The sequence below is a fragment of the Chenopodium album genome, chromosome 17 (assembly GCF_948465745.1).
Source record: "Chenopodium album chromosome 17, dcCheAlbu1.1, whole genome shotgun sequence".
NCBI lineage: Eukaryota > Viridiplantae > Streptophyta > Magnoliopsida > Caryophyllales > Amaranthaceae > Chenopodium > Chenopodium album.
The window spans coordinates 38,370,970-38,392,453 of NC_137850.1; the positions used below are offsets into that span (position 1 = coordinate 38,370,970).

At 34.5% G+C, this 21,484-nt stretch overlaps 1 protein-coding gene and 2 pseudogenes across 1 annotated transcript; all 3 read right to left on the reverse strand.

Moving 5' to 3' along the window:
* Positions 1-3,907: 3,907 nt before the first annotated feature.
* LOC145587914 (desmethylxanthohumol 6'-O-methyltransferase-like) lies at positions 3,908-5,547 on the reverse strand (annotated as a pseudogene).
* Positions 5,548-6,990: 1,443 nt separating this feature from the next.
* On the reverse strand, positions 6,991-9,279 carry LOC145587915 (pentatricopeptide repeat-containing protein At3g49710 pseudogene; annotated as a pseudogene).
* A 723-nt stretch (positions 9,280-10,002) lies between these two features.
* LOC145587916 (uncharacterized) lies at positions 10,003-11,234 on the reverse strand. The gene is made up of 2 exons (XM_081644567.1): positions 10,395-11,234; positions 10,003-10,239 (listed from the first exon to the last, which is right to left on the reverse strand). The coding sequence occupies exons 1-2, from the start codon at positions 11,135-11,137 to the stop codon at positions 10,203-10,205; spliced, it is 780 nt and encodes a 259-aa protein (XP_081500693.1). The 5' UTR covers positions 11,138-11,234; the 3' UTR covers positions 10,003-10,202.
* Positions 11,235-21,484: the final 10,250 nt, after the last annotated feature.

Genomic DNA, 21,484 nt, shown 5'->3' on the forward strand with positions numbered 1-21,484 from the left:
CCTTGTCGTTTCGCCACCATCAACAGAGTCAGATCAACAACTTAAGCAAGGACCAACACCATTAACAGAGCCTGATCAACAACTCAAGCAAGGATCAACAACTGTTTAGTTACATCTTCTTCGGCTATCTTCATACATTCGGTTCGACTTATTTCTAAATTGATTCTCACTTTTTTTTTCTTCTTAATTTGGTTACTTATTGTTATATATTTTTGAATGAGTTGAGGAATTTTCCCCTCGCTGCCGCCTGCAAACCTTCCCCTCCCCCCGAAAAATTTCTCCCCAGCCCCGAAAACCCCTAAAAAATCCTCCCTCGAAACCCTAGCCACTATATTTTCATTGTTAATTACTCTTCTGAGTTTTATTTTTAATTAAAAAAACATTGTATGGATTTTAATTTTCCAAGATATTTTTGCCTTCCATGCCGTACCGTTTTTGGAATTTTGATTTTGTTGTTTTTTGTCACCGTACTCACACTCGTTACTGTATCCGTTTTTGTGCAACCGATGTAGTAACTTTTGAATTGTGGGTTGTGGTTGAAATGATTGGTTTGTTGATCCGTAACCTATAAGAAATTCAAGCCCTTTTTTTGTTACCTTCTATACTTCGTAAAAGACCTAACAATTAACAAGCGATACCCGATTCGAATGAATTACCCTTAATAAGGAAAGGCTACCTAATTTGAAATATCCTTATGGGGCGTTTGGTAGGAGGGATGAGATTAAGTGAGATAACAAAGTGGAATAATTAGATGGGATAAGGATAAAAATGGTATATTCCATTGTTTGGTATGAGGATTAGATTGGAATAATTAATAAAAATACAAAAATACCCTTACTATCCTTTCTTCACTCTCTTTTTCTTTCTCTTTCATTAAACGTAAAAATGTCTTTTACCCATTAAATTTAATCTCATCCCTTATACCACCCCCTTAGTTACTAATTAACTAATTTGGAGGGATAACTCCTCTTTTTATCCACTTCCTAACCCCCCTCACAATACCCATCCCTCTAAACAAACAAAAGACTTGTTAAATCATATCCCTCGTCTTTTATTCTATCCCTTCCTCTTTTATCCCTCTAAACAAACACCCTCTTATGATAATAGTTACAAGTAATAAGCATTACTCAAGTTGAACTGCCGGACCAAATTGAATTGCCCTTATGGTATGTGACTACGGGTTAGTTAGTAAGGGGCTAAAGGCTACCTGTATTGTGTTTTCTGAAAGGAAAAATTGCTAAAAATAATACTACCTCCGTTTCTTATTAGTTGCAACTTTGGGGCATTATTTGTGAGATATAAAATATTCTAAAGTTGCAACTAATACGAAACGGAGGAAGTACAATCTTTACCCCATTTTTTTTTTAATAATACAACTTTTTAATTATGTTGTAATCACTAGTAGAAAAAACAAATTGGCAAGCGGTTCAAACCCCCCAATGGCAAGCGGTTTTGAACCGCTCCCTGTTGGGGGGCTTGCCAATAGCCATTGAAATGGCAAGCGGTTCAGAACCGCTTGCCAATTGTAAAGAAAGGGCAGCAGTTTTGGCGCCAAACCGCTGCCCATTAGGGGTATTAAAAATAAATTTATTTTTTATTTTATTTTTTTTTTCAATTAAATTGAGACATAATCAAACCATATGTAAAAATATTAATATTTTTATTAATTAATTGTTATAATATTACAATTTCTGATTTTCAATCACAAAAAAGTAAATTAACAAAAAAATTAATAACAATTACAATGTATGCTTTTCAACCACCAAAGACCACCAGCCACCACCAGTCACCACCACACACCACCAGCCACCACCCCACACCACGACCCCCACCCACCGAAAAACCCCTCAATGAAACCGCGACCCCACCCACCAAAACAGATCCCCACCTAAACCACGACCTCCACCCACGACCCTAACCCAAACCACGACCCCCACCCACCACGACCACCACCAAAAATCAAATTAAAATAAAAAATAAAACTAAAATCGAAATAAAAGTTAACAAAAACCACCGATCTAACCCACCATGACCATCTAAACCACCGATTTTGGCTTCAAATTATGGTTTTAAAGGTCAAATTTGGCCTAAAAAACTTGAACACCCACACGCATGCACGAACTTGCTCAAAATTTGCTCAAAATTTGCTCGAAATTATCCGCGAAATTTGCTCGAAATAATCCTTAAAATTTGCTCAAAATTTGCTCGAAATTATCTCGAACTTGCTCGAAATTTGCTCGATATTATCTCTAAAGAACAGAGAAAAGGAGAAAATGAAAGAAGAAAGGGGCAAATTAGAGGGAATAGAAGAGGAGAGAGAGGGAAAACGGGAGTAGAAAGAGGAGAGAGAGAGAGAGCAGCCAAAATGAAAGAGGAGAGAGAGAGAGCAGAGTAAAGAAAGAGGAGAGAGAGAAATAAAAGAAGGGGGGGCGCGCGGATTTAGGGTTTTTTTTTAAATGGCAAGCGGTTTGGGGTTCGCTTGCCAATATATCTAATGGCAAGCGGTTCAATCCCAAACCGCTTGTCATTATATATATTGGCAAGCGGTTCGCGCCAAAACCGCTTGCCATTAGATATTACAGGTTTTTTTTAAAAAAAAATGGGTGAATGGCAAGCGAATTTTTAAAACCGCTTGCCATTGGGGCTTCCCATCACTTATTTTCTATTAGTGAATAATACAACCTTTAGAGGGTGTTCATTTTAAATAAGACAAAATCGAATTTTGGGTGGGTTTTAAGGTGGGAGAAGAGGCCGGGATATTCCCCCCTTCCCCATCCCTACCACCATTAACTTATATCCTCCCCTTTCCTAACCTTAAAATCCACTAAAAATTCGATTTTGTCTTGTTTAAATGAACACTCTCTAAAGGTTGTATTATTATAAAATAATCCAATGGTTGTATTATTAAAAAAGAACTAGCCAAAGGTTGTATTATTTTTGGCAATTTCTCCATACTGAGGAGTTGGTAGACCAAAAAGTGATGTGCTGGATTGGTTATCGAGTATGACTAGAAATAATCGCACTGGTTCGATTCCTGTTGGCCACACTTTTTTTTTTCTTTACAAGTTTTGTTTCTTTTTTTCTGTTATAGTATATTGACCAAAAAAAAAATTATAATCAATGTAGACTATTATTGAGTAAAACAAATTAAAATATATTATGAATTTAAGTATGATTCAATTTTGTTTAGTATACATAAGTCTTGTCTGATTTTACTCCATTCTTTGTATGTATATATGATCTAATCAAAATTTGACCGTGTTTTTATACTAATATATCAATCAATCAATCAATCAAAGCCTTAATCTCATACGATATACTTCAAAAAATTTCATTAATTGTTAAACTCTAAAATAAACAAATACTCCGAAATAAACACTATGGAGTACCATGCATTATTTATTTTGAAAATTTTACCTAATACTAGCTTATGTACGTTATTGCGTTACATGGTAGTTGTACACTTAATACCTTAGCACATCAAACATTTGAACTACACTTGTACAGATAATTGATAACACAATATATATCTATGAATAACAATCTAAGATTTAAAAGGTTTATTTTTGAAGGATATTAGACCACGACCTTATGTCGAGTTTTGAACAATACTAGTATGATTTTTGGTAAAATGTTGTAATTAAGAAAACAGTGGAGATTAGGATGAAGACGTACCACAACAACAGTAATCAAAAGAGAAGAAAATTCTGAGTTTTTCAGCCAATCAAAAGAGAAGAAATTTTTTAAACAGAAAGTCTCTATCAATATATATATATATATATATAGTACACCACATTTCATTAATTTACTCAAATGCAGTTTATTTCAATGTGAAGCTGGGCAGAACTTTTTGTGAAGTTTATTAGAAACCTGTCGTAGAAAATTAGAAATCACTAATCAATACATAAGGGAAATGTTTCTAAGAAAAATAATGTAGTAAATGAAGCCTTTTATATTATGAAAATATATATGGTTTGCCCATTATTCTCTAACACTAAAGAGTTGGTAGTTACTTATTCTTCAAAAGCTTCAATGATAGATGGTATTCCAGGGTTACTGAGTAGTCTGTAACGAGGAAATCCTGCAGTTTGTAGCAAAGATTTGTATTCAGGCTCTGTCCTTTCCTTACCCCCGCCAGTATGCGTTATCATTATTAAGTCTGATGCAAGTAATATGCCTTCCATTGACTCTTCCCCCTCTAGGTGAAGTATTAATTCAAACAAAATCAGCTTTCCTTTCTTTTCTGGTACTGCTTTTCGACAGCTCTTCAGGATCTTCACACAATCTTCATTGTTCCAATCATGCAGAATTGACTGCAACACCAGAATGACAGAATAGAGATTGTTAAACATACTTGATGATGAAGCCATTCATAAATACATTCAATTACATGTTTTGAGATTATATGAACTTATACAGATGAGCACACCGGAATCAGTAGATGCTCACCTGTCAGGTACACTGAACATCAGCTGATTCTACTACCAAACAAATAAAAAAAAAAGGCAGCAATTTGGGTGATTCACAAGCGCCATTTCAACAGCAATTAATAGAATGAAGAACATACTTTGAGATTTATTTAATTTAGTTTGTAGAAGTCTGTAATTTTGTATTGATGTCACAAAGTGAAACTGATGTAGAACAGCTTCTACTTTGGATCAAAATGACAAATATATTGCATTGGAAGCAGGACCATGAGCCTTCTCGAACACTATTCAATCCTCAAATTATAGAAAAAATACATATTGATATACAATATGGAGTAGTTTTAGTTAATTACCTTCAAGATTGCAACATCAGCATCAGGAATGGCCTCAAACATATCACCTTCAACATGAGCAACTCCATCATACTTGGGAGCAATGGCAATAACATGAGGCAGATCAAAGTTGATGCCTTTGATATTAGGAAAGGCCCTCACAACCTCATTTACAGCTGCACCAGTTCCCCCTCCTACATCTACAACCGATTTAACATCTGCAAATACATCTTTATACAGTGACGTGATAGCCCTGAACCCAATCTTTGCTGTACATGCCAACCCATCATGGAACACCCTATTAACTTCTTGATCTCTAGATAAAAATTCCCAAATATGATGTCCTTGAGCCATCTCAAACGCTATTCCACCCTCTTTGATGGCAGAGCTGAGATGGTGCATCGCGGCTAATAATTCTGCATAAGAATCATAGGAGCATAGCTTATATCATCATCATCATGTCGTAACAGTAGCCTAGAGGCTGGTGTTAACCAATAAAGGGTGTCATCTTCACTGAATTTGGTGGGGTTAACATCAACTGTGGTGAAGATGTCTCTACGAACCAAAATCTGCATGACACGTTTCAGGCACCTGAAGTTGGGAGGGTGGGATTTAAAATGGGCACAAATTTCAGATACACTGATTGGATGGCCATGGACATGGATGATGTCAGCAATGCCAAGCTCCACAATACATTTAAGGGCCATGGAATCCACAAATGCAAAAGTAATTCTGACTAATGTCTCCAGAGGCCCTTCGCCTACAACAGGATTATGCTCCTGGGACATATTCTCCTACCGTCTGAAAGGAATTATAAATACCTTATTTCATTTTCATAAAACTCAATATCCATCGACTAAATTTGTACTTTCATAAAACTCAAAATTCACAGCAAAATTCGTTTCAATTTTGAAGCACACAAGTTACTTCCTCTTTACAAAATTTATTAAAGATAAGCACAGAAGTTACTAGTTAGCTTAAATGTGCCAATATCAGTAACATTTTACAAGACGTAACCTATTAACTAGTGAAGACTTTCAAACTTTCATTCAATTCTAATTCATGTACTGTACTTATTTTGCATAGACCATCCAGTAACTACACCTGACAGGCTGACATAATCAGGTTTTTTATTGTTCTAAACAAAAATCAGGTTTTTGATTTCTATCCAAAATAATGCAAACTGAAGGACCTTGTTTTGAGTTCAATTATTCTTCTATCTAGAATTGAGAGTTTCATTGATCTCTAAAAATACATATAACATATTCACAGGTTTCATTGGTAACACACCACTGAACTTAGCAAGCAATCTGAGGATAAAATGTTTTTTCTACTTAGTAAACACACCAGAGTGGTAAGGAACTAACCAGGGTAGACTTCGTATATTGTTACAATAAGCCTGCTTTACTTCCCCTTCTGCTGTAAACATGAGTGTAGGCATGCCGCTCCTGTAAATATCTCCAACAATGCTATAATGCTATCACTAGTGATTTAACTCGCTAGAAATATGAGAATTAATTCATCTCCAAGTACAACACACAGAAGAGCCAGTTAGCTTTTTGCTCCCCAATCTCCATATATCTGTCAACACAAAACTACTTCAACAATGTTTGCCACACCGCAAAAATAACTGAATACGAAGATAGCAGGAATCTTTCATATCAATTCTCGAGGGCTAATCCTCAAAAACCTATATGTCATGACTTAATTCATCAAGGATTCTACTTATGATTATCTTTTAGCAAAATTAATGTTCACATAATCAGCTAATTTATTGGAGGCTATGGGTCACTGAAGAGTTGCCAACTGGAAGTAAAACAAGAAGAATTTGGTTATAAAGCACTGAAATTCTCAGTACAACCTCGGACCATGTTAGCATGTAAAAGTAGAGCAAACTGACAAAATTGAAGTCTTGAATTGGAAGACAGTGCTCATTATATTTAATCCCACTTGAATTGATGTAGGCCAGCCAAGGAAACTCACACTCCAAAGGCTAGGAAGATGGACTACAAGAAAAAGAAAATGCAAGCCGAGGCAAGCTAAAAATATACTTATATTTTTCTTTTTTGAATGTCTGCAAGAAAGGGTCTGCATTTCAACTTAAATGAAACAGAATTAAAGCTTGTGTCCCCTATATGTGTCAAAAAACTATCTTCTTATGTAAAATTTCAAATAAATTACGTTACTGGTTAACAATCTTTACCTTAAATCAGTAACCGGCACAATATCAGCCAATAAGAAAAGATTCTCCTTATAATCCAATATTAATGTTGCTGTAGAAATTTCAAATTAAGTGCCATCATACTAAACAACAAGAAGGTAACAATATTGGCAAGTGCTACCAGTAATCCTTGCATGTGCATTTTCCATCCTTGAAGCAATGAAATCTTCGGGTATCTCTGACAGTTATCTCCCTTCCGGTGACTGCAGAAATAAGCTTAATAGCATTATGACAATCACCGCATATTCTTAGGTTCTTTCCTACAAGTATAGGATCTCCGTCTTTAGTTGACAGAAGCCCAAATGCAACCGCTAGTTTTTCACTGTGATGAACCAACATCCTCTCCTTTTCTGCATCTCCTGCTCCATCATCCTTCACCAATGCCCATCGTAGATCTGGCACATAACCAGCATGCTTTATCTTTAATAGTATCTCCTCTAAGTAATCATATATTTCTCTTATCATAGGGTGTGAAGCATCTTCAGCAACAAAAGTGTGAATCTTTTTGTCTATTTCAATCCAACTACAACCTGGTTTCTTTCTAAGATTTTTATCTCGCATAACCTTCCTGACCTTTGCATAATCCTCCCATCTTTCAGCATCAGCATACATGTTTGCTAGCATGACATATGGAGTAGAATTTGAAGGATCCATCAGAAGGTATTGATTCGCTGCCTTAATAGCTAAGTTGATGTTGCCATATTTTCTGGAGGCCCCAAGCAAAGCTGCCCAGCCAATAGAACCTGGGTTATACGGCATTGACTCAATCAGCTGCTCAGCTTCACATAGTTTCCCAGCCCGACCCAGCATGTCAATCATGCAAGAGTAATGCTCTGCTTCAGGAACAATCCCATATTTCTCCTTCATCATGTCAAAATATTTCTGGCCTTGCTCCACTTTCCCTGTGTGTGCACATGCTGAAAGAACAGATATGAAGGTTATATTCGTGGGTGTATAATCAGTTTCAAGCATCCAATTGAAAAGCTGCAATGCATCACTCCCAAACCCATGCTGAGCATAACCATCAATTATGGTGTTTATAGAGACAACATTATGCTCTGGCATCTCATCAAACAACCGCCTTGCATCATGTAGATTTCCACATTTCGCATACATTGCTACCAAAGCATTGTTTACAGCTATTCGATTTGATGGTATGTCGGACTTCAAAGCTAATGAGTGAATCTGTTTTCCATGAGAAGGGGAACGCGAGCTTGAGCATGCGCTAATGACACAAACAAAGCTGCAATCATCTGGGTGATGACCAAATCGCAGCATGTCTCTAAAACATGCAACAGCCTGTTCAGATAATTCATCAAACTGAGAATATCCAGAGATCATAGTGTTCCACAGAACCAAATCAGGCTCTGGAATTTCCTCAAATATTCTCCTGCATTCTGACATACTCCCCCCACATTTTGAATACAAGTCAATCAGCCCACTCCCAACATGTGGGTTCGAGCCAAAACCCATTTTGATCAACTGAGCATGAAACTGAAGCCCACCTAACCGATCCTCTAAGCTCGTAAATGCAGTCAGTACACTAGCTAAAGTATACATATCAATGTACATATCCCTTTTCACCATCTCCTGAAACATCTCAAGAGCTTTCTTTCCTTCTTTATGCTGTCCATACGCAACGATCATAGCATTCCATGAAACCTCGTCTTCCCTCCCACTCATCTCACAAAACACCCTCTTAGCCTCCTCCAAAAAACCATTTTTACTATAACAACTAACAAGAGAATTATTAACCGACGCATAAAAAACATCATACCCTCCTTTAACAACCAAACAATGCAACCCTCTAATCAATAAACAACCATTACACGAAGCCGAAATCATGGAAGACAAACTAAACCCATCCATATCAACACCCATCTCCCTAATTCTATCAAAAAGTCTAAATGCAGACCATGTATCCCCTCGTTCAGCATAAGCAGCAATAAGGGTGTTAAAGGACACAATATCTGGTTCAGGAATTTCGTCGAACAGTTGGTGGGCAATCCGAGTTTGACCCTCTTTAACATATGCAGCAATAATGGCATTGTAAGAGAAGACATTTGGGTATGGTGTTGCGTCGAAAACGTTGCGCGCTGCAGAAATGCGTCGGCATTTTGAGTACAGAATGATGAAGTGGTTGGAAAGATAGATTGAAGGTGGAATTATAGATTTTAGGTAAAGGGTATGAAGAGATTTGCCTGTTAAAAGATTTCTTTGTGTAATGCATGATTTTAGAAGTTGGCAAAAGTTGTAGAGATTATTCCATGAACTTTGGTTCATCTAGGAATTAAATGGATTGATGTTGATGATAGCAGTAGTTATATAGTTAAGGTCAAGTTTTTTAAAACCAAGCTAGAGAAAACTAGCATGTGTATGTTTTGAAATTGAGTTGCTTTTTGTAAACTCTCAAAGTCAACAAACATTGACTCATTGAGCTATCAATTTTATTAGACATGATCACAGGGCGGGTTAAAAAAGTTGGCCGGTTTCAGGTTAAAATAATCAAGCTGAATTGGGAGTTAAATTCAGGCCAAAAGTTTATACTCAAACCTGCTATTTTGTGCTAAAAAGAGCATGATTTTTAGTCTATTTTTAGTTTGGTTAAAAAAATAACTTAAAAACATAAATTTTAGGTTGTCCAAAAGTGGGGGGGGGGGGGGGGGGGGGGAATAATGATAAAAGTCGGGTTGGCTCGAGCCCTAACTTTGGCCCCAATAATTTTTTCCAAGCCTGAGCAATTTTTGAGCTAGGGTAGTTTAGACATGATCAACTCTCTTGGTTGATTTCTTAATTGTATTGAAAACTCTGTGCATGCTTTTTGGATAGGAATATTTGAGGAAAAGGGAGGTGAGGAAAGTGAGTAATATAACTTTCCTTGTGTGAATAAGACATATAGCGAAATGGAAGGGAAAGGAAATTCCCTTTTAATAAACCAATCCTCTTCATTATAAGAGAGATTTATGAAAATCATCGATCAAACTTTAATAAGTCACATATTGGAGCCAAAAAAAATATAAAATTGAGACTAACAAAAGTTAACACCTTCCATTTCAAAAGATAACAATAACATTGTATAATTTCCAAGAAAAATCATTATGGAAATTCAAAAAGTATTATCTATATTGATTGAAAACTAAAGAAGAGAAAGAGATTAGTTGACATTACATTAACTAAAAGAGAAAAAGGAACTGACATTTAAAATTGCCAATTCAAGTAAAATCAAAAGCCAAAGCCACCAAGGATACCGCCAAGGAAACTGCACAAATTCACACCAAAAAGTATCATGTTAGCATGCACATATAGGCTTAGCCGTTTAGGACATTCTAGCCTTATATTGTGTTACATACATAAATAATCAAATAAATTAGCGATTAGCCAAGTGAATAATTAATTTAATTATTATACAATTACCTGAGGGCGCTAAAACCTTCACTTCCAAAACCAGTGGCTCCGATCCCTCCCAAGTTGGCGGCGCTGTCAATTAATCCACCGGCACCATTCCCCATCATCTCAAGCATCATCTGCACTGTATTCGCGACTGTCGAAATCGTAGCACCATTTTGAGGCACATTAATGTTACTATGGTAACTTGGGTAAGGATTACCATAATAATTAGGACTTATTCCAGGAGTTGTTCCTGTAATTCCTAACGTATTCATGTAGTATGGTTGCATCATTTGAGCCTGAGCCTGAGCCTGAGCTTGAGCAACCTGTGGTTGATCACTCATCATATGATGTTGATAACTAGCAAGATGATTATTGTAAAACTCTTGTTGGCTATTAATAAATAAGTTATTACTGTTAGGAAAAGTGTAATTATTATTATTAGTAGTAGTAGGACCGTCCGATCCTTGAGAATTATTTTGAGTAGAGTTAAAAGATATATTAGGGTACATCTTTTTTAGCTCTTGTTTGATTTGTTTCAATATGTCTGGAGGAAATCCCTCGGTTTTCTCTAGTTTTTCTACGGCTTCAACAATCGATTTGATCGTTGCTTTGTCGTTGGTTTGTTTGGTGGCTGAGGAGTGAGAAGGGGTAGAAAAAGATGATGATCCATATGATGGCCTAGTAGGAGTGGCCGAGGATGGAGGAGAGCCGAAGCCATATGGGGTTGGAAAATTGTTAGAGAAAGGGTACCCTGTAAATCCTGCCATTGGTATATGCACAATTATTACAAGGTTTGAAGAGATTTTTTTTTTTAATTTTTTTGAAAGAAGGTTTGAAGAGATTAATAGGTTTAGAGTGTTTGAATATGTAAAAGGTTTAAAATTGTAATTTATTTGTTTTAATTTTATTTAATGGAAAAGTGAGAAGACTTGCATGAAAGTCAAGTTGACTTTTTTTTGTGTAATGTGATGGACGTCTACTCCTCACACACTCATGGTCATGGGCTAAAAAAACCCACAACAATAGTAAATTTTTTAATAATAACGAATTAAGTAAAAAATTGTGATTTTTCGAAGTGCACAAAAATATAATAACATGGGTGTTTACTTATAGATAAAAATAAATTATGAATATTTGTAATTTTTATTTTTATATATATTAAAATAGCTATTTTTAGATTTAATTAGTGGGCTACTGATTGTATCTCCTTGTCTCATCCATTAATTCTTAGGTGGAGAAGGAGTTTGGTTGCGGTGGTTAGCTAGGCAGTGTTTAGCAGCGAGATTGAAGAGTGGTTGATGAAGTCTTTAGGGAGGAGAGAGGAAGGGATGTGAAAGGTGGCGAGGAATCGAGAATAGAGAAATGGATTGTGATGGGGGAGGAGGGAAGGTGACGGTGGTAGGAGAGACAAGGGGATCGGCTACGGTAGAAGGAGATGAAAGAAAGGAGTAAAAGAAAAAAAAAACATTTTATAAAATAATAAGTAAAAATAAAAAAAATATAAAATAATAAGCCGAACCAATAAAATTGCAACATGTGTCACAATAACTTGTTCAACCCATTTCCAACCGGTCAAGACTCATGTTAAAAACATACTCTATAAAGTAAAACTTATTCTTAGTTAATTAAAAATTTGACTTATTTTGAGCTATTGGGTAAAGGTTAGCTTATTTTGAGTATTTGATATATACTCAACTTTTTCTATTTTTCAACCAAAAGTTCTAAAACTTTTATTTTACAAAAAAAAAAATTGTTTTTTACCAGGCCACATGTATAAAAAAAAAATCGGTAAACTACAAGGAATTTTAACTTCTTCGATTTTTGTGCCAAAAACATGCTTTTAGGGATTTTGGGGGGCGTTTTGGTCCTAAGGATCCAATTTGTGGTCATAATTAACAAAATATTTGTAAATGGCTCGTTTTTCCTACTAAAAATTTCTCGATTTGCGTAAAATATGCAAAATGAGGCATTTTCGATCATTTTTTTTTTGTCAATTATGACCTCAAATTGGATCTAAAGGACTAAAATGTCCCCTAAACCTATAAAGAACATGTTTCGCACATAAAAAATTGAAGTTTTTTATTTTTTATTTTTTTTAACATCGTTAGATTTAATTGTTTTCTTAATGGTAGGTGATAAAAAACAATTTTTAGAATTTTTTTTTTTTTTGGTAAAATAAAAATTTTAGATGTTTTGGTGGTTAAAAAAAAAAAACAAATTCGTATTTTTTTTGGTTGTAAAAGTAAAAAAAAAAAAAAAAAATCCCTTTTTTATTTTTAATGTGCGTTAATTATAAAGCTTTAATGCCTACATACACATTTGATTAATATGTAGCACTCAGTAATAAATTAATAATTATGATAACAAAACTTTGGTTAATTAATGTTCCATTTACTAAGATAATCCATTTTTTAAAAAAATTAAATCCTAAATAAACCTGTATTAATAGGATAGTGAAAAAGTTATAAAAATTAAAGGTTGTCTTTTTTTAAAAAAAATGACCCAAAATGTTACATAGTATATATTAGGAAAAAAATATATATGAGATGACTTTTTAACTCAATGTACAAACACTTTCAGTCTTTTAATTTATTAAACTAAGGTACAATTTGTTAGTTAACAAATTTCTTATACTTCGGCTAGGTTTCATTCACCTTATTTTTACTTATTTTAGAAAAAATAAGTATAAATTATATCATGATCAGATTATAAAAAAATAAGTTCAAATTGTCGTTTTATGTGCAATTTTTTTTAAAATTAATTATCTTTAACTTTGTAATTAAGATTATATATTAATAAAATATATAATATTACGAATCTAACAAAACCCAACTTGATATTATTCTTTTTTTAATATAGATTATCATACACATATGGTTAAAATTCGGTTAAATCAAACAATCAAAACATAATATATATAATTTATTTTAATATAGTTTTGAATCTATCACAAAATAAATTATCGAAAGAGAGATAAATGTAGTTGATTTTTATACTCGTATTGTTCTTTGTAAGTTGGTGGTTTTAATATCAAGGAGCGAGTAGTAGTGATGAGGAGTTCAAGTTAATTATAGACCAATCAATATAAAATGTACTAGAGGAGTCAAGTCTATTATAGGAACTTGACATTCATCGCTTTATGCATAGTACAAACACCAACTTGCATTGTTCGGAACGTCGGATCGCTGAGTCTTTATGCAACTTGTTCGGTACGTCGTGTAAGTTTGAGGCTTACTAGCTCTTTTGTTACGGCAAGAATACATTATTTAAAGTACAACTTCCTTACTTGTTTTTTACGGTTAGAAAAATCTGTCAATTGTCTTCTAACACGCATTCAACAATACAACATTTTTTTTTTTTTTTGCATCTCACTTTCATTTGAACTTGGAGAATTTACGGAGGTTAATAAAAAATAAACAAATTTTGGCAGACACTAGGGCGGTGCTATGCCCGTGTTGCACGCGAAGTAATGTAATGTTGCTAGTGTGTGAGATCGGAAATGCGATTTCTTTTGGCTAATTTGTAGGTTTATCTAGGTAATTATGAAAAAATGTAGATTAATTAGTGAACGTACATGTTGATAAAGTAAATTGCATTTAAAATTAGAGTAAGTTTCGTGAGTAAGTTTATGCGTACTCGGTTATTAAACATTTAGCGATTATATATTTTGCAAATTTCATTTATGGTTTTTATAAATATGAACATAGAAATGAGACTTTATGAATTCTTCCAAAAAAAAAATGAGACTTTATGAATAATTTCTAATGATTGAGACCATAAAAGGGGAAAAAATGATAACCCGAAACAAAAAAAATGTGATTTTTTAATTCATAATTATAACGAGAAGCCAATATTAGTGGCCATACCTTGGATTAAAATTGGTTAGACCCAGTATAAAATAAATAAGCAATTAGTATTATGTGCACCATGGTGCACCTAGAAATAGGTGCACCACAACTATACTTTTGAACATTTGGTAAAAAAAATTGAACATTTTACAAAAAATGAAAATGAACATTTTAGTAAAAAGATTATGAACACGTCACAAAAATTGAACATAAACATGCAATTTTTATGTTCATATTTTATCAAGAAATGTTCATTTTGTATACACTAAATGTTCAGTTTATATTACAAAACTATTGAATTATTACGAGTCAGTTCAAAATTTGTCTGGCTCGTAATAATTTAAAATTTGCGATTGTTCAGATTTTTTTACTAAATGTTCAAAATTCTTGATTGTTCATATTTTTTTACTAAAAATTCAAAATTATAGGCGTGGTGCATTGCGATTGTTCATATTTTTTACTAAATGTTCAAAATTGTGATGTTCAGATTTTTTAACTAAATGTTCAAAATTCTTGATTGTTCAAATTTCTTTTACTAAATGTTCAAAAGTATAGGCATGATGCATTGCAATTGTTCAGATTTTTTTACTAAATGTTCAAAATTTGCGATGTTCAGATGTTTTTACTACATGTTCAAAATTTGTAATTGTTCAGATTTTTTTACTGATTGTTCAAAAATATAGGCGTGGTGCACCTAGAAATAGGTGCACCATGGTGCATCTTAAAATTTGCCATAAATAAGAGCAACATATCTTCATTAAGCCCAGATGTTTATTTATTAGAAGTATCTTTGGCCGGTTGGCCCATCATAAAGTGACTCACTTCAAGAATTAAACCTTAGAAACGATGAAAGTCTGAAACTTTTTTTTTTGGAATTGAAAATATATACTTGTATAAAAGAAATGTCATTTCTTGCAAATCAATAACGTCATAAAAATAATCCGAAGGACTAGTTAACTCTCTCAGTTAATCTAATATATATATAAAGGGGAGTTTTTTACCGAGTTTTTAGAGAGCCACGTAGGATTTAATTTTCTTAGCGCGCCACGTAGGATTATAAAGTTTAGTTGTAGCCAATTAAATAAGAGATTATTAATATATTTTACAATTAAATAATTCAAATGCCACGTAATCAAAATTGACAAATGATATTTTAAAGTTTAAATTAATTAAATATAAAATATTATCTTTTGATATTAAGAATTTTATCTAAATATGCAACAAATTTTAGCACATAAATACAAAAAAATATATTTCAGAAAATTCAAACAAACCGTGCATCGTACGGGCTTCATCTAGTATTTTATTATAGACAAACTGATTCAATAAGAAACCGTATCTCCAAGAGTAAACAATTTATAAAAATTAATTAAATTGCTAATTCAATAACTACAATTTAAGTACCGCCATTTAAAAAAAAAAAAAAAAAAAAAAAAAAAAAAAAAAAAAAAAAAAAAAAAAAAAATCCTACAAGTTAAGTACTCCGTAAATAAATATATATATGAGATCAAAGAAAAATTACATCGACATAACTCCCAACAAATATATATGTAAGGGGCATAACATTATTAGTACGGAGAAACAAGACATAACAAAATAAGACTGTTAACTCCCAAGAAATATATACAAGTATATGTAAGAAACCTAAGTCACCCTTCTTTATTAACTATATATAGAATAAAAAGAGAGAGTACATATCCTATATCGATCAAACGATCACTCTATGAATAGGTAGAATACTATGGCCTCCCACCATTCACAACATCCCTTGCATGTCACTACAAGTAGCTCCTCAATGCGGTGGAAGAGTAGAGGCACTGGTCTCCTTCGGTGAAGTTTAATGTGCTTTCATCATAGTTATGACACCTTAAATCAAATTCATTGCACAAGAAAAAACACAAAATCTCAATCATTAAAATACATTATAAAAGTATACAACAGTATGAATGAGTATGTAGCTTAGTCTTGTCTTCTTCTCTTCCATGATGGTGATTAGTTGTTGAAGAAAATGCTCCGTTATGCAATTTACCCTTTTGTTTGCAGAAAATTAAGTGCATATGAGAAAATTAATTAAGAAAGCTAAACTAAATTCACATAGATCGAACAATATTCACTACTCCCCTGGTATGAAAAGCTCTCTCTCTACCTATAATTATTCTACATCACAATTATTGTTGATTTTTCATCTCCCATTACCAAATTTAACTTTCCCTGGATGTAAACTAAACCAGCTTAAACCAAGCATATATATAGACTAATTCAAAATTCAAAGTTCCTGTTTTCTGGCACCCCTATTAAGTTCTTTAAGTATAGTGTTTTCCGATACCCATGTTGTTCCTGATTGTGCATTTGCTGTAAAATTCACTCTCAACTTCTCAGGCACTTCTTAAGCTCCACAATATATAGGCTTACTTGTTTTTTTTTTTTTAATTTTAATTACGGCTAAAAGATTAAACCTTATCTCATTCTTCGAGTACTTCTCATTGCATTCTTGGATGACAATCTTAACCTTTTGTAGCCATTCAGAGACATTTATCCCCCAACGCAAGGGTCAATGCTAATGAGTCCCTCATTAAGCCCATCTAGCTAGTACAACACTCCTTCGTAGGGTAAATAGTGTATAAAATGATAGACATCATCATTCTTGGTTGTATGGAGTGTTGTAACTATAGAGGGTTAGTGTATAAAATTACTCATTGCAAAAGAACAATAGAATTCAGGTCTCATGTTACATATACGAATAAGATATCATGGCTAATAAATATTTGAGTAAAGTTCAATACAATAATATCAGGCTAGACTAAAGACATGTAATTTGTGAACATGCATGGTAGGTCATTTATTAATTCTCTGACTTTTAACAACAATATAATTGCTTATGCCTTTTTGTAATTTTTTTTTTTTTTTTTTTGACAAAAGATACTATTAAAGAAAAACATAATTACAACCTAAACATAAACTAATACAAGAACACAAAACAACCTACACACACTAAGCACTATTACAGGTTGAACGAAGAGAACAAAATACTGAAAAGGTCTTGCAGCACACCAATAGCTGCGGAGCCCGGACAACCAAGAAAACCAAACCACATCCATATTGTGGACCAAGAGAAGCCGAATTGACTGAAACAGTCGAGATGGACCAAGAGCGCAGATCATAAACAATAAAGAGAACCCGACCTGGCATTGACAACGAAGGGAAATCGTGATGGAAACTATTGGGAGACGGAAGAGCCTGAAATATGCACCCTATTGCTGAAAAGCGGACCTGTGACACCACTCCACTTCTAGGGATTGAAAAGCATATCTGCATCCTAGGAGTATGGGAACCAAACCTATAGAGTCATATATCCTAACGACTCTATGAGAAACCGTGCATCCAAATGGAGGTTCTCTTCTTGCAACTCTACCAACAGAGAATGCAAGAAAATGGAGGACTTTGGTTAACCCAAACATCAAAGATGGGTAGCCTCCTTCAAGATATTGATTAACAGCGATGACTAACCTTGTCATCACCCAAATTAACAAAGGGGTGATAGTAATTGCTTGAATTCCTATATCATCCCACAACCTAGCAACAAGACCCGCAAACCAAACTCTTCCCTCAAAACCACACTCCTCCTGCAATCTCCATATACAAGGAAAACCATCCACCTGCGCAAATAACTTCACCCCTGGAGAATTGTATTAACTACCAGGGGTACACATACACACCCCGACAAGGCTACTTGTAGTATCACCAACCCAACTAATAAGGGAAAACTTAATCTTACAACCCTTAAAACCAACCAATAAGGCTCAAAAGACCACGACAATACTTCGTTAACTTCCAAAGCTACAACTATTCTAAGGAACTCTAACTCAAGACCAAGCTGAGAAAGAGGATTATTTAAAAACCAAAACCCACCCAACAAAACAAGCAACTTAAACAATAGCAACATAAATACACTAAAGCAACACCAAAAACAACTAAAAGGAAACAAGCTCCTAAATAAACCAAAACAAAACCAAAAACAACAACTAAACGAAAACAAGCTCAAACTTACATGAGAACAGAGGAAAAGCAACGAAAAAATTAATAAAACCTCACCGGCAGAAAATCAACCCAACACCAAGAACAATCATCAATGGCAACACAAAGAACCCCTCACTGAACCTAACCTTGGATACGCGAGGAAACCCTAGCTAACCTTAACTTCATCTTTACCAACAAGAATTAATTAACGAAATTCCTTTCGACGGCGGCGTTAAGACTAGCCTTTGGTTCTTAATTCGTTGAAGCTAGCCGGCCGCAAAACACTTGACGATGAACCCGGTAAAACGAAACCACCGAAGAGGACCTCTGAATTCTTCACCCACAGAGCAAAAAACGAAAAATAAAAAACTAGAAAGGAAACGGACAGGAGAATTGGGCTCTCCGGCGACGGCTAGGCGAAGAGCACCAGTTGTCGGCGAGCAGGGGTTGAGTAAAGGTGGGGCGGTGGAGGTGGTGGAGGATAAGAATGGGGGTTAGAGAGAGAAATGAGGCTGATGTCAAGAAAACGTATGTGGTTATCTTAGTTGTGTGCCTTTTGTAAGTTGGGAGAATGAGATATGTGGAAGGGGGATTTCATTTTTGTTAGCATACATCCAACTGCGTACATAAAAAATAAAAAATTTTAGTCTTCAAAACTCTTAAATAAGAAGACAAATAAGAGGGTAGAGTGAATTACAATAAAATTATGACAATATGTGCAAAGAGCAGAAAACTAAAACAACATATATTTATCAAAAAATATTTACAAAATTATATTGTAAAATTTTTTATTTTTATTTTTTTTTATTTTTTTGAAAGAAAGTCTCATAGGAATAAGGACTACTCTTATTGAAAGAAAAATTATTCAAGACCAATTACAAACATTTTAAGGAAAAGATTCATGCCAAACTTTGCTGCCAATAACCCAAGGAGGCTCATGTGCAAGACAATGAGCCACATTATTTCCCTTCCTTCTAATCCAAAATCAATCAAATGAATCAATGGACAAAAACGAATTTGCAACCATAACAATATCATCTAACAGTAAATGGAAAGAGTTGCAGCCTTGCTCTTTGTTCTTGATAGCTCTTAAGACAGTCTCATTATCGTTCTGAACCACCACATCAATGCCTCCCCGTTGAAGCTTAAGAGTTTTGATGATGATGAATACAAAGAGCGAACTTCATCTAATGAGAATTCTCTAAGTGTTGTATTAGAACAGGTGAAGTTGATTTTGGAAGTGGATGAGTAACTGTAGGTGTTGTTCGAAGCGCGCCTATGTTAAGCATGTTGTGAATATGCTTGGCACTCATAGGAAGTGAGAATTGACATAGAATTAGGGACAGGGAAAGTAGGGAGCCGCCAACAAATTTTTAAGGAACTTGTAAACCGTTCACGAATAATTTAAGGCAACCACGATAAGGGACAACGTTAGGCAACAACGATTGACCCGTGAAAGTTGCACCCCATTCATAATCCATGAGATTACTAACTCCATATGGTTTAGAACCACGAAAGGATGATCGGGGATGGTAGTGCGAAGTGAGTCAGGGAGTCACATTCGCCCGTATTGGCCTCTACTTGATTCTTATTGTGAAAAGTGATACCTACGATCTCAAAGGCATTCAAACAAAATATATATTCAATTTGCTCCAAACTATTATTATGCTAAATTGGTTGAATATTAATGCAAACATAATTCTAAAATATTTGTGATCACTTGATTAAATAACAAGATTAAAAAGGAACCTAAACCGGTTGTCCAAATTATCTTATTAGGCGTGATATTCAATTACATGTTCCCTTTAAACATGCAATATGGTGATCAATAAATATAATAAAATTAACATTAATATTGGAAGCAATTTAACAATAAATCCAAAAATTAATATATGACAAACATGACCAAAATCGTTAGAAAAATAATAGAAATAGAAGGAACATGATTCCTTACTTTGGTTTTGTTTGTTTGCAACTGCAAAATAATAAACGCGTTAGTAACTTCAAGGAAATTAATCAACAACAAATATGGAAATTAAATTAAATAAAATAAAGTTAATTTGGGGCCAAAACCCTCAAACAATTCTACCTTTCACGCCTTAGCTTGAGAGTAGAACTACGGGTAAAGTACAGACTCCTTGGAGTGCTTAAGGAAAGTATTGTGAGAGAATAGGGTAGGCTAAGATAGTGTTTAGGCTAGAACATAGAAGAGAAAAGAGAGAATTATTTGATGCCCCCGGACTACAAAAATGAGGTGGGTATTTATAGAGGAAATGAACAAGGGATCCACGGAACCCTAGAAATGAAGAGGCGCCGCGAAGAAACCCTACTTGGGCACCGCGTCACGGTGCGTGTACCGTGTCACGGCACGCAATACCGCGATGTAGCGCTGGATACCGTGTCACGGTGTGTGTGTCGTGACGCGGTATTTGTGTTTTCCCTAAAAACGTCTAGATTCATTTTTAACCTAATTCTTAATGATTAAGCACGTGGTGTTTTAGGCGCCGCTTTAGATTTCCGAGCTAATTTTAGGTTTTAGGGTTTATTATTTATTAATCGGGCTCAATTAATAAATAATACCAAAGGAATAAAAAGGGGTTTGGGCCAAGATGAATTGGACTATGCTTTAACTAAACATTAGGACTGATCCGTTGACTATTTTGTGAGATAGGTTTGATTGAACATGGACTTTATGCACTCCCGAGATTAAATACTCAACCCGCCCAATAATGGTGGTGAAAGGTTGTTCATCATCGGGTTTGGTTTCGGGGAGACATTTTTAAATGTCTACAGAAGCCCCCACTTTGACTGAGTTTGTAGAAACATCAGTTTCGAAAACGATAGTCAAAGTAGTCAATTGGGACGGAGAATGATTTAAAACGTTCTGCGATCCTAAATCACTTTGTATACGCCGATACCTGTAGAAAAACATTAGTTCCACAGATAAAAGAGAAGAGATAGAGTGCTTATATGACACCAGTGTATCGGTGACGAATATGTTCAATAGTATATGACACCAGTGTATCGGTGACAAATGAGTTTTGTAGTTTTGTATGCCTGAAGAAATCCACCGGATGAAGATTGTTGTGATATTTTCCAAGCTTGAGGAATGTTGATAGATAATATAATCGATGGCTTCTTTTCCTTGAGAAGTGGCAACGACCGACAATTTTCTATGATTGAGGAAAAACTTGTCTGATGATGAGATTGCAAGTCTCTGTGTATCGACAACAACCTTGCGCCATGAAT